The 14,852-nt window shown below is 38.0% G+C and overlaps 1 protein-coding gene across 1 annotated transcript; it reads right to left on the bottom strand.

The window, feature by feature from the left end:
• Positions 1-2,659: 2,659 nt before the first annotated feature.
• On the bottom strand, positions 2,660-14,178 carry LOC123738770 (zinc finger protein 180-like). The gene is made up of 2 exons (XM_045713503.1): positions 13,614-14,178; positions 2,660-3,631 (listed from the first exon to the last, which is right to left on the bottom strand). The coding sequence occupies exons 1-2, from the start codon at positions 14,176-14,178 to the stop codon at positions 2,721-2,723; spliced, it is 1,476 nt and encodes a 491-aa protein (XP_045569459.1). The 3' UTR covers positions 2,660-2,720.
• Positions 14,179-14,852: the final 674 nt, after the last annotated feature.

The following is a 14,852-nucleotide window of genomic DNA, read 5'->3' as shown; positions in this document are numbered from 1 at the left end:
CCACATCTATCAAGACAACTGGAGCACTGGGCCAGACACTCTTAAATAGAACCTGGACCGGCTCAGCTGAAACACCTTCCCAGTTAAGACCACAAATATATCCTATATCCTAAGTTTGCTTACCACCAACAGAAACCTTCCATTTCTCATTATAACGAACTACAATGCTTCACCTTCACCAATATAAACATGGCGTCTACTGGCTGTCAAAAATTAAAAACAAGAAAAAAACGTATTTTTCTCCCACTAGTTTCTAGAACTCTCATCTTCCTAGAACTCACTAGCTTCTAGAACTCTCATCCCCTTGGAACGAGCCCAAACAAAACTAATCTCCAATACAGGAAAAACGTGCAGTCAAAATAAATTGTGATCCATGGCAACTCACTGCCTAAACACAAAACACTAAACGTTTTGACTGCCCACCCTTGAGACAATCAGAAACCAAGTTGTCCTTACCACGGACATGTCTGATTTCAAGAGGAAACTCCTGCAATATCCGTTGTCACGTTCTGACCCTTGTAAGATGTAATTTTCTATAGTAGAGTAGGTCAGGGCGTGACAGGGGGTGTTTTTGGGTGGTTTTCTTGTTATCTGTTTCTATGTGGTTTTTCTAGGTTTCTATTTCTATGTTGGGGTTGTTGGATGATCTCCAATTAGAGGCAGCCGGTCCTCGTTGTCTCTAATTGGAGATCATATTTAAGTAGGGGGTTTTCCACTTGTGTTTGTGGGATGTTAATTTTTTAGTAGTGTGTATTTCTCTGCATCACGGTTTTGTTATTTTGTTGTTTCAAGTATTTGGTGTATTGCAACGTTTCACGGTAATAATAAATATGTGGAACTACAACCATTCTGCGCTTTGGTCCGATCCTTTAAACAGCCGTGACAGAACAACCCACCACAAAAGGACCAAGCAGCATGGTAGGGATCAGCTGGACGAATGGACTTGGGAGAAGATTTTGGATGGGAAAGGACCGAGGGAGGAAATTGAGGCAGCAAAAATGGAGCGACGATACTACGAGGCAGTATGTCACACTGACTGATGGGCAATTTCACATTATAATCAACTACAAAGCTTCACCTTCTACAATATAAACATGGTGTCTACTGGCTGTCAACAATTAAAAACAAGAAAAAACACTTCTATACAATCTTATTTTTTTCTCCTTTTTCTTCCTAAAACTCACGAGCTTCTAGAACTCCTGTCTTCCTAAAACTCAGAAACCAAGTTGTCCTTACCACGGACATGTCTGATTTCAAGAGGAAACTCCTGCAATATCCGTAGTAACTTCCCACCTCACTGCAGAGCTTCTCTCTCTTTTCAGGGTTAACTAGATAGGCATGTTGTTGGATCAGGGCCCAGTCCCCAATGTCATGCTCTAGTACATTTGGGTTGGCACATCTGAGAATGAACCCTAATATTATAAAAGAAGGGCAACAACGTCAATATAAAAGTACCCAACAATTGTCAGTTGGGTGCATAAATAATTATGATTACTAAACGTTACGTGAATTGTAAATATGAAATATCAAAACCAAATGTACACCCCTTTGTTAATATGTATTGGCAATAATTAACTTAATGGTGAGGCATGGAATAATAAAACATTTATCTTTTGTCAGGCTGGATGTTTGAAATATGAGATGATTTGAGTCATGCTTCTTCAGTAGTGGAATAAAGACAATTAGCACTTGGATGTTGTAAAGAAATACTGGACTGATGTAAGATTGTTAATAACATTTATTGTAGACCAATTTATTATACTGCGTCCATGTGTACAGGCTGCAAGTACGTTGAAATTAAATCACTGATATCTATTAAGGGGGAAATCAGGTTGTACGTGCTGTTGAAACTTTCACAACTAAAAATAAACACATGGAAATGGAAGATATCATTTACCTCACTGGTTAGAGGACAACCTGCAGACGACAGTTAGTCAGCTACATTTAGAGTTTATGGGTCCCCAAAACTAAGAGAAACGCAACACTTATTTGTCATCACTCATATCAATTGTGCAAGAAATCCTATTAAAAGTAGCTCAAAAACCACACGGAATCTGGGAATAATGTGTACATCACTGGTTAGAGGACAATTTGTAGAAAACAGCTAGCTACATTTTGATTCAAGTGGGTCACCAACGTGATAAACAGCTAGCTACATTGTGAAGTGTTACATTGTGATTCCAGTGGGTCACCAACGTGATAAACAGCTAGCTACATTTTGAAGTGTTACATTGTGATTCCAGTGGGTCACCAACGTGGTAAACAGCTAGCTACATTTTGAAGTGTTACATTGTGATTCCAGTGGGTCACCAACGTGGTAAACAGCTAGCTACATTGTGAAGTGTTACATTGTGATTCCAGTGGGTCACCAACGTGGGAAGTGTAACAACTCTAACTTTTTGTTAAATCTCATAAATAACTCATTCAATTCAGAGCCTGAATTTTTCCCCTGAGGCTAATATCCATATCATGTTGAACTCAATAGAACAGGGGGAAAACATTTAGGGTTCTACATCATTAAAATACTCCTACTACAATGTTAAAACATTCTACATTGTGACATCATTAAAATACTGCTTCTACAATGTTAAAACATTCTACACTGTGACATCATTAAAATACTCCTACTGCAATGTTAAAGCATTCTACATTGTGACATCATTAAAATACTGCTTCTACAATGTTAAAACATTCTACATTGTGACATCATTTCATTGATATCATGAAACAACATGTATTGTTTTATGTTTAATCAGATATCTTTTATCAGAGTATCTCTTCCCACATTGATCACAGCTATGAGGTTTCTCTCCTGTGTGTGTTCTTTGGTGTAGAGTCAGATTTCTAGATGCAGCAAAACATTTCCCACATTGATCACAGCTATAGAGTTTCTCTCCTGTGTGTATTCTCTGGTGCACTGTCAGATCTCTAGATTGACCAAAGTTCTTCCCACATTGATCACAGCTATATGGTTTCTCTCCTGTGTGTGTTCTCTGGTGTACTATCAGGCTGCTTGACCGATTAAACCTCTTCCCACATTGACCACAGCTATAAGGTTTCTCTCCTGTGTGTGTTCTCTGGTGCACTATCAAGGAGCTTGACACAGTAAAACTCTTCCCACATTGATCACAGCAATAAGATTTCTCTCCAGTGTGTGTTCTCTGGTGTAAAGTCAGAGAGCCAGATTGACCAAAACTCTTCCCACATTGAGTACAGCTATATGGTTTCTCTCCTGTGTGTGCTCTCTGGTGTACTATCAGGCTGCTTGACCGATTAAACCTCTTCCCACATTGACCACAGCTATAAGGTTTCTCTCCTGTGTGTGTTCTCTGGTGCACTATCAAGGAGCTTGACACAGTAAAACTCTTCCCACATTGAGTACAGCTATATGGTTTCTCTCCAGTGTGTGTTCTCTGGTGTAAAGTCAGAGAGCCAGATTGAACAAAACTCTTCCCACATTGACTACAGCAAAATGATTTCTCTCCTGTGTATGCTCTCTGGTGTATTTTAAGTTCTGATGAATATTTGCAACGGTTCCCACAGTCAGAACAGCAGTGAGATTTCTTCCCTGTGGTTCTCTGCTGGTGTTTCTTGAGGTGTTCTGATCTGGAGAGACTCTTCTCTGCCTCGTCAGCATCATGATGTTGTTGAGGCTCCTCAGATGATCCACTATAGCCATGTCTCTCTCCTGTGTGAATGACAAAGTCATTCAGATGGTTAAAGTCTCACAACAGCAGAAATCCACTGTTTATTTGAGGTAAAAGGTGATGCCCAGAGCGTACCCATGAAGTTGTACAACAATTGACATTTGTTTATTGATTTGACAATTAAGACAGTCAAGTGAGCAACAATCATATTTTGTCTTGTTTTCACATTAGTAGTAACATCAATGATTGTAGGCTACAAATAATTTATTAAAGTTGTTGAAACCCTAAGCAGTGTGCCAGATGACTTTTGGTCTCCAAAATAGGCCCCTTTCTGTGTTTGCTAAAATTGCGTCACGAAGGCAAAGCACACACAATTTGGTTGAAGAAACACCTCCCTGCTAATGAGGAAATCACTAGTTATGGATGTAGTATATCTGGTAATGAGGAAACCACTAGTTATGGATGTAGTATATCTGGTTATGAGGAAACCACTAGTTATGGATGTAGTATATATGCCTGGAACAAAAATGGTAAGCGAAGATTTTAGTTTTTCACAATGTATTCTGAATATTACAGCACAAGATCAGGAGTGCTACTCAAGGAAACTCACATTAAGCTCTGTGTCTATTCACTAATTCACCACCGTGGGGGAAAACTCAGGGGAGTTCTCATAGGCTGACAGCAAATATAGCCTCCATTTCCAGGTTGCTTATGAGTGCATTTCACATTACTTTTGGATTATAATTGTAATGCTTGTTTGAATGTCCTGTTTGTGTTGTTAAAGCAAATCAACTGCTTTATTCTTAAAAAAACACTTAAACCAGTAAAATGCTCTTTGGCTAGCTTTGCCATCAGCCTGACAATGAGGGTTTGTACACTAAGCGTTTAACAAATTGGCCTATAACTTCACCTAACAATAACATAGACCTACTGTAGGACCCATAACTTCACCTAACAATAACATAGACCTACTGTAGGACCCATAACTTCACCTAATAACAACATAGACCTACTGTAGGACCCATAACTTCACCTAACAACATAGACCTACTGTAGGACCGATAACTTCACCTAACAACAACATAGACCTTGGACTATAAATCATTTAATATTTAGGGTGAAACATGGAAACTAAAATGTCTTTGTCTTCATTACATTTCATCACCAGATAATTTTGTGAATAATCCCACTAGGCTACTCTGTAATGTGTTGTCATTCTAAATGTCCTGAATAAAGGAAAATATCTCTGTGTGTTGTACAATAGCCTATCCATCAAGGAACAGTTCTCTACACATTATGAGCTAAGTATCTCCGTTTCCAAACAGACTAACGAGACCCTACTGTAAATCAAGCAGACAATAACACATTATAAACATCAATTTCAATCCACACGTTATGACTATAACTACTGTTCCCTGAAGGAGGGAAACTAGGTTTTCATAATGCCGACCCAAACGGATACTAAATGAAACGGCCCATGGCAGACCACCCATACCTGACCCCGCAAGATGTGTCAGTTTTGTCAATTTATTCATTGTCTTCCGTATCAAACACTCCTGTCAATGTTGAGTTAGGACGCACACCTGATTACACATATAGAAGTAGGACTAGTCTACCTGGCCTGCGCACAAATGTAGGCCTATAAATGTGCCCATTTGTGGATGTCTGATAGTATTTCTGATTGTCTTAACTTCTCAGGGCTACGTGGGAGCTAGCGTCCCACCTGCGGGACACAGCCAGTGAAATATCAGGGCGGCAAATTCAAAACAACAAAATGTCATAATTCAACTTTCTCAAACATACAACTATTTTACACCATTTTAAAGATACACTTCTCCTTGATGTAACCACATTGTCCGATTTCAAAAAGGCTTTACAGCGAAAGCAAAACATTAGATTATGTTAGGAGAGTACAGACAAAAATAATCACACAGCAATTTTCCAAGCAAGGACATGTGTCAATAAAACCCAAAACACAGCTAAATGAAGCACTAACCTTTGACGATCTTCATCAGATGACACTCCCAGGACATTATGTTACAAAATACATGTATGTTTTGTTCGATAAAGTTCATATTTATATCCAAAAACAGCATTTTACATTGGCACGTGATGTTCAGAAAATGTATTCCCACCAAAACGTCCGGTGAATGTGCACATCAATTTACAAAAATACTCATCATAAACGTTGACAAAATATATAACAAATATTTAAAGAATTATAGATAGACTACTCCTGGATGCAACCGCTTTGTCAGATTTTAAAATAGCTTTATGGAGAAAGCACATTTTTCAATATTCTGAGTACATAGCTCAGCCATCACAGCGAGCTATACAGACACCCGCCAAGTTCGGGGCAACCTAAACTCAGAATTAGTATTAGAAATATTCTCTTACCTTTAGTGATCTTCATCAGAATGCACTCCCAGGACTGCTACTTCCACAAGAAATGTTGTTTTTGTTCCAAATAATCCATATTTATGTCCAAATACCTCCGTTTTGTTCGTGCGTTCAGAGCACAACGCACGAGCGCGGTACCAGAGATGAAAAGCCAAAATGTTCCATTACCGTACTTAGAAGCATGTCAAACGCTGTTTAAAATCAATCTTTTTGGTATTTCTAACGTAAAATTGCGATTATATTCCAACCGGACAATAGTGTATTCATTCAAGGAGAAAAAGAAGGAACGGCGTGCTCGCGGGACCACGCATATCCAATCCCTTTGTTGCCAGGCAGTCCACTCAGTAACTGAGCTCCTATTATCTACCCAGTGACAGGAGAATGCTCAAACCACTTTCTGAAGGCTGTTGACAGCCAATGGAAGCCTTAGGAAGTGCAACATAACCCCTCAGATACTGTAGTTTCGAAAGGGACTAGAAAGAAGAACTACAATTCTCAGATCCTCCACTTCCTGGTTGACTTTTTCTCAGGTTTTTGCCTGCCATATGAGTTCTGTTATACTCACAGACACCATTCAAACAGTTTTAGAAACATCAGAGTGTTTTCTATCCAAATCTACTAATAATATGCATATTCTAGTTTCTGGGCCAGAGTAGTAACCTGTTTAAATTTGGTACGTTTTTCATCCGGCTGTGAAAATACTGCCCCCTACCCCAACAGGTTAACGCACCACAAATAATGAGCTGAGGAGCTTTCTCAAAGCATATTTTTCTTCACCTCAAACAGCAAGTAAATAAAGTCTTATTAAAATCCATTGCAAATGACAATAGTTCCTCAAAATATTTTTAAAATATTTCCAGCTCTCACCCTTTCGACACTCGGCACGAAAGGGAAAAACGTAATGCTCTGATCCAGTGGAAATGTCATAAAATACCTGATTACTTTTTATCCCTTTCACAAATAGCCGACAGCTGTGTCTGTCCCAAACTCACTGGAGCAGGAAACTGAGGGCCTAGAATATTTTATACAATGTTGCAAGCTTGCTATCGTGAGTTTCTGGCCGACCCAGTTGATCGTTGATACAATGTTTCAAGTTCGTTGTAGACAAGCCATGTGCAGCCAATGTGATTTCTAGGATATTTATTTTTATCAGGATATTTTCTACCTGCAGGCTGCAATGTTTTTATTTGTTGGTTTTATGTAGGCTATTTTTACATAGTTGGCAATGGCAATAAAAGTTACTTTTAGATTTGTATAATTTTAATTTAGATAGAATGTAGATTAATCACAGACAATGATTTTGAGATACTATTATAAATTAAATTAGGCTGTTCCAGTAAAATGTGCATATGAAAATAATAACTGGCACCAGATCAGTAGAAATGGTAAGATACATTTGCACTCCAAATGTAGGTTGCTGACTGCTTGTGTAGCCTATTACCAGCAACGTAAGAATTTATGAAGGCCAGCAGGAGGTGGTGGTTCAGGAAGAGTTTCTTCTCTTTTGGTTGGGCCACATTGATGTAATGGCATGAAAATAAATTGGCTGAATATTATACAATGACTTATCAACAGCTTAAATAATTTGACCCCCCACAGGAAATCTACACTGGCAGTTATATAATATACTATATAGCCTAGAAACCTGGTTAAACTATCATTATGACACCATGGATGAATTCTAGAATATACTATATATCCTAGAAACCTGGTTAAACTATCATTATGACACCATGGATGAATTCTAGAATATACTACATAGCCTAGAAACCTGGTTAAACTATCATTATGACGTCATGGATGAATTCTAGAATATACTATATAGCCTAGAAACCTGGTTAAACTATCATTATGACATCATGGATGAATTCTAGAATATACTATATATCCTAGAAACCTGGTTAAACTATCATTATGACATCCTGGATGAATTCTAGAATATACTATATAGCCTAGAAACCTGGTTAAACTATCATTATGACATCATGGATGGCCAGTCCTTGTATTCATAGTGTAGTGAATTCAGTGGGAGGCTCAAAGCTGAACTCAAACCTGAGTCCAACAACTGTCAAGCCAACACCTTATAACTGTTACACCAAGATGTCTGAACTTCTTGACGAGGTCGCTAGGTGTTGGGTTACGGTTGCTACAATGGTTTTCTCTATGAATTTGAGAGTGATTACATTTCTCCAGCCCCCATCCCTCAGCTGTTTACCAAACCAAGTCTCTGGGCAGCCATTTTGTTGCTGTTTAAATACTAGGTTGTCCCTTTAAACAAGCCACACAACAATCAATCAATCTGCAGTTGAAACAATAACAAAGCTGTAATTCCACCACTTGTTTTGGTTATAAGATGATAGATGGGGCTGGAGAAATGTAACTACTCTCAAATTAATAGACGGACCTACGGATGCAAGGACTGACCATCCATGATATCAACATTATAGTTTTAACCATGTTGAGGCTATACAGTGTTGATTTACATTGTTTCTAAACATTGGAGTAAAAAAATCTTATTTGGGGTTCTGATGGGGTACAACAGTTGAACTAAGCTCATGAGGCATGTGTTATATTCTTCAAGAATCAATGGCTATAAATAAATGATTTAAAAGTCAAAATATGGATGTAGCAATTGCATATTTCCCCTTTAACACCACACATCAGTTCAACAACTGCAGAGTTTATGACTCTGTATTTAAGACAGTACTTACTAGTGTTAACCAGGGCCTGTTCACCGTTAGAACCATTGGATGCTTTAAGATGCGTTTGGGAAACCGGGCCCAGAAATCCAGTGTCTTCTTCAACCTCCTCCTTTTTGGATGTGACAGTCATCTCCCCCTCCTCCTCTTTCACTTCAAAAACTGAATCCTCCTCTTTCTCCTCTTCTTTTACTTTAACATCCTCCTCCTCCTCTTTCACTCTGAATGAATCTTCCTCTGGGCCGAGATATCCAGTTTCCTCCTCTTCTTCCTTTTTTGATGTGACAGTCATCTCCCCCTCTTCCTCTTTCACTCCAAAAACTACATCCTCCTCTTCTTTTACAGTAACATCCTCCTCCTCTTTCACGCTGAACGCCTCTTCCTCCTCTTTTACAGAAATGTCTTTCTCTTCTTCTTTCAAGGTAACAGCCTCACCCTCTACTTGTTTTTGTATTGTAACATCCTTCTCTTCCTTCTCCTCTTTCACGAGAACTTCTTTCTCCATCCAGCAGACCTCATCTTCTTTAGCAGGAGGAGAGTAGTTTAGTGAACTCATGGTCGGGGATGTTAGCTAGCTAGCATTAGCGACTAGCTTAGTTCTAAGCTAACTTAGCGTCTAAAGAGCTTTATTGGTTCAGCTATTTTGTCTAGCAAGCTACCGAGGTGGCTGACGAACTGTTGCTGCTGTTGAAAGAAGCGTTCCGTCCACTAGATTATACGTCACACCAACAGCATCGACTTAAATTCCCAGACCGCCATCTGCTGACTGGAGTGGGTAACGCAGTTGAGTAAAATGTTTTTTTTTTAATATATTTTTCTTTTCTTTTTTTGTTTGCACAGATCTTTATTTAACTTGTTGTAAATAACAGTAACATGCAAAACAGTAACATGCAAAACATAAACATAACATAACATAACAGCCAGAGGGAATCCAAAGAAATTAGAGAAAAATAAAAAAACTTTTATATCAAATCAAATACAGACATATATCGAATACATTTTTTTGACATATTGTTTTGTATACGTTTTAAAGATTCTAAGTACTGTTCCAAATCAGATAAAAAAATTAAGAAAAGGGGCTTTTTCTTCATAAATTTTGATTTGTGGATGAAAGATTTTCCTAATAAAATAAAGAGATTTATGACATACTCACGTTCAATTGTGGAATCAGTGTAGTAAAATAATATGTCAAACTTAGTAATATCAATGGTTGTATGCAATTTGCGGCTAAGATATAGTTTTACATCAGTCCAAAATACTTCACTATATAAACAATTACAGAATAAGTGTTCAATAGATTCAGTTTCTAGTTCACAAAAACTGCATTCACTGGTAACGTCAAATATATATTTAGAAATCAAGCTATTACACGGATAGCATCTATGGATTATCTTAAAGGAGATCTCCTTTACTTTATTGGTCACCATAAATCTGTGTGGAGTGAGCCAAGCACGGCGCCAGTTTACATCAAACGATGAAGCCCAACAAAATATCGCAGAGGGAATAGACTTCCTGTAGAAAATATCCCTTATTAAACGATTGTTGAATTTCGTATCTAGTAGACCAATGCCATTCAACTGAATGTCGCTACAATCGGAGATATTCCAAAATATGCATTATTCTGAAGTAAAGTTTTTTATCCCACTAGGTATAGCTTTAATAACAGTGTCATATTCCTTGCTTGAAACCTCAAAGTTGTATATTTCCATAAATTCTCTCCGTGTAAATAGATTCCCACTGTTATTAACCAATTGGCTGACAAGAACAATGTTTTTCGAGAACCATTTATGGTTAAATAACATCTTATTTCTATGTAATATTGACCCATTGTTCCAAATAAAACATTTATGAGGTGAAAAGTTGTGTTTATACAACAAAGCCCAGCACATTAAAGCCTGCTTGTGAAAAAACCGCCAGTTTCACAGGAATTTTACCCACAATATATGGACATTGTAGTAAAAAATTAAGCCCGCCGAACTTCTGAAAAACAAAATGAGGTATAATATTCCAGAAGCTATGAGGATTTTTTATGTACCTTTTAATCCAGTTGACCTTTGATATCTGATTGAAGAGAGTGAAATCTAAGACATTTAGACCGCCATCACAAACCCTGTTGGTGATAACATCTCTTTTATCTTATGTGGCTTGTTTTTCCATATGAAGTTGTACAAAAGCCTATCTAAGGTACAGCAAGTGGATTTGGGAATGTCAATAGATGAAAAAAGATAGGATGCACGAGATAGCCCCTCAGCTTTGGATAAAAGCACCCTTCCTTGAAGACTTAAATCCCTCCCTAACCATGAGGATAATTTTTTTTTGACAGATTCAGTTACAGGGTTCAAATTAAGATCATTCATAGCCTTAAGATTTTTGGTGATCTTTACACCGAGGTAGGTTACAGTATCTTTTTCAGAGATGTTACAATCTGCTGGATTGACAGCTCCTTTCAAAACAAACATCTCACATTTGGAAAGATTTAAAACCAAACCTGAGATTTTGGAGAACTGCTTCACGATATCCAATGCTAATCTAGCTTGAGATACATTTTTCAAAAAAAGTGAGGTGTCATCCGCCAGTTGGGATATCTTGATCTCTCTGGACTGGAATGTAATGCCTTCAAATGGACTTTTATGAACTAATGAGCATAGCATTTGAGATACTAACAAAAATAAAAAAGGTGAAATTGGACAACCTTGTCGTATTCCTTTGTAAATGTTAAACCTTGAGGATGTTCCATGACAGAGTTTGATACAGCTATTGCCACCATTATACAGAGTTCTAATAGCATCAACAAAGAAACGACCAAATTTCAAATGCTTAAGACAATCAAAGATAAAATTGTGACTTACTGTATCAAATGCTTTCTGAAAATCCAGAAATAGGATAACAGGGAAGTCATCTAATAGATCACAATACTCAACCAAGTCTAACACCAGCCTGAGATTATTAGATATATGGCGCCCTTTCATAAACCCTGATTGACATTCATCAATCAGATCATTTAAGCAAGACTTTAACCTTTTTGCAAAGATTAAGGCTATAATTTTGTAGTCGTTATTTAGGAGTGTGATTGGACGCCAATTATCAATACTTAGGAGATCCTTGTGTGGTTTAGGTATAAGAGTAATAACCCCTTGCTTCAGAGAGGCAGGTTGTTCTCCCTTCTTTATAGCCTCCTTAAAGGTTTCAAGTAAAAAAGGTGCTATTTCTTGAAAGAAGGTTTTGTAAAATTCAGAGGTTAATCCATCACAACCTGGAGATTTGTTCTTTTTTAACTGAGCAACCCCGTACTGGATGTCCATAATGGATACATCTTGGCAACAAGACTGATTGAGTTCTTCACTAATCAAATTAACATTCTCTATAGAATCAAGGAGATCCTTAGAGTCACTCAAATTGTTATCTAAGGAGTAAAGATTCTCATAAAACTTAGTGGTAAATTCTGATAACAACTCTCTATCCTCAGTGGTAACCCCATTAATTTTAAGTTTCCGAAGTGTGTTGAGTTCCCCTCTCCTCTTCTCCAAATTAAAAAAGTATCTACTGTTCTTTTCACCTTTTTCAAGCCATTGTTTTGTAGATCTTATGAAAGCTCCTCTAGCCTTTTCCTCATACAATGTATCTAGTTGATTCTGTAAATCATTCAATTTAGCTTTCTCATTAAGATCAAGATGCTCAATCTCTGTGATAACGGCAATTGTCTTAGAGAGTTCAGCTACCTCACATCTCCTTCTTAAAGCAAGCCGTTTTCCATAAGTAATACAGGCTGAGCGGATTTTAAATTTCAGCAGTTCCCAATATTTCCCATATTCTGCATTAGATGTAGCTAAACTCCAGTAAACAGAAATTAGATTCTTAATCACATTTTTTAAATCATCATGCAATAACAATGAGTTATTTAGTTTCCAGTAACCACCAGAGTATTTCTTACCATCATTACTGCATATTCTTACAGTCAACCATATGACTTTATGATCCGTCAGGACTGCAGGCAGTATTTTTACCTCTACAGTGTTGGGCACAAGACTAGAGGTTATCACCCACAAATCAATTCTTGATTGTAAGAAACGATCTCTATTACTCCATGTGTATTGTATCTCTCCAGGGTTTTTTACTCTCCATATGTCAATTAAGTCCAGGCTTTGGCAGAAATTCACCAACTTGTTCACACCAATGTTAGGCCTATGAGGCAATCTATCAGTCTCATTTGAATAAACCATATTAAAATCTCCACCAACTATTATCTGACTGGATGGGTATTTTCTCTGAAGATTTTTAAGAATTTCTTCAATTTCCTCTAGAAGTAAGTTATTTGGAGGACTAGAACAGTATCCATATACATTACACAACACAAATAATCTGTCCATGTGGTTGATGACCGCTACTAGCCAATGTCCATTGGAGTCTATTTGAGTAAACAAAAATTTCCCTTTGAAATTGTGTGCTAAAATTGCAACCCCAGCTGAATGATTTGTCCCGTGGGCCAAAAAAATGTCACTGCCCCACTGATTTTTCCAATAATTATAGTCCTCTTTGCATGAATGTGTTTCTTGAACGAATACAAGATCTGCGTTGCAGTCCTTACAAAACCAAAAAAGCTTTTCTCTTCAACAGGTTACGTATGCCCCTGGCATTGATTGACATAAACTTCAAGTCCATATCTATAGAATAGAAAGAAAATCCTATGCAATCTCAACTTTACCCTCTCTATAAAAAGTTGCTTCATATATGTATTAACAGAATTCTTAACTTGTAAAATAGTAACACCATGTTTCAAAAGTAGAACGTTCAGTTTGCAGTGGGGAAGGAACTACCTTGTAAACCTACCGACAGAACAAATCAAATCACCCCGGTCGTATTTCTTTACCGTTGGCGAAAAAAGCTCTGATTCCCCTGTAGTATCCACCGTTTCCTTGATTTCGGGCCTGTTGTACGAGAGGCCACAATTTTGCCTTTGCTGCCTTGTCTGCTGCAGTCAAGTCCTCACCGAATCTAAGTTTTCTTTCTTTCAGAAAGGCGCTTTCCTTTGCTTTCTTCCAAACTGCATCTCTCGCTGTGCGAAAAGCAAACTGGATGATGATCGATCGGCTGACGATGGCATCTTGTTTCTTCCCAATACGATGAGCGACATCCACAGCCATATCCATATATCCATCGGGAAAGTCCGGTGCCACACGGTTACAGATGTCTCTTACTAAGCGCTTCACATTCTCATCCTGGTCCTCGGGGACACCGTAAAGCCGTAGCCCCCACCTTCTCCGGTATCGCTCTGCTTCCGATAAGCGCTCTTGCATGTCTGCGATGGTCTTCTCCTGAGCAATGCATTTCTCAGACGTAGCAGTGTTTGCAAGTTTAAGCTCTTCGATACTCTTGTATGCATGATTCAGAGAGGTCTCGAGGTCAACTATTTTTGATGTGTTTTCGCGTATCATTTTCTCCAGACCGTCGGCTCTTTCGTTTACAGCATCGATTATGTTGATCTGTAGTTCGCACAAAGATAATTCTTTATGTGTCTTTTTGGGTGCAGGACTATTGACTGCATTTTCAGAATCAACCGAATGTCCAGAATCCTCCATTTCTTCTCCTGAGGAGTCAGGTGGCGGTTTTTCTCCAACGTATGAGTGCTCAGCTAGCAACTGCCTTCTCCTCCCTTTGCTCTTTCGCACATTTTTTCCTTCCATTTCTCAAAGTTATGAATCAAATTATCGGTCAACTAAGTGTTGTTCTCTATTGTGTTTACTATAAGCCAAGTTCCGTTACATTTAAGTAAGTTTGAGAGGGATAAAAGTTAAGGTTACTCGGAGCAAGCTGAAATCTCGTCTACACTCGCCGCCATCTTCCAGCGCCTTGTTGAGTAAAATGTATATTTAATTTTCAGACAAAAAGTTAAAGTGTAGGAAGCATGAGTTTTTACTCACCAGTGTAACAACACAGTGTGGTTAAAGACGTAGTAACTTAGTTGTAGTCATGATCTGGTTACCTATGAGTACAAACAGTTATGTTTTTGCGTTGTTACATATTTCTTAACTTATTACCGGATATCTTCTAAACTACCCACAATGCACTATGTGCTACAGAGTTTGTATGCTAGCTCGGTATCTAGCTC

The sequence above is a fragment of the Salmo salar genome, chromosome ssa02, assembly GCF_905237065.1.
Source record: "Salmo salar chromosome ssa02, Ssal_v3.1, whole genome shotgun sequence".
NCBI lineage: Eukaryota > Metazoa > Chordata > Actinopteri > Salmoniformes > Salmonidae > Salmo > Salmo salar.
The sequence above is the reverse complement of the archived record's forward strand: the minus strand, read 5'-3'. Positions and strand labels throughout refer to the sequence as shown.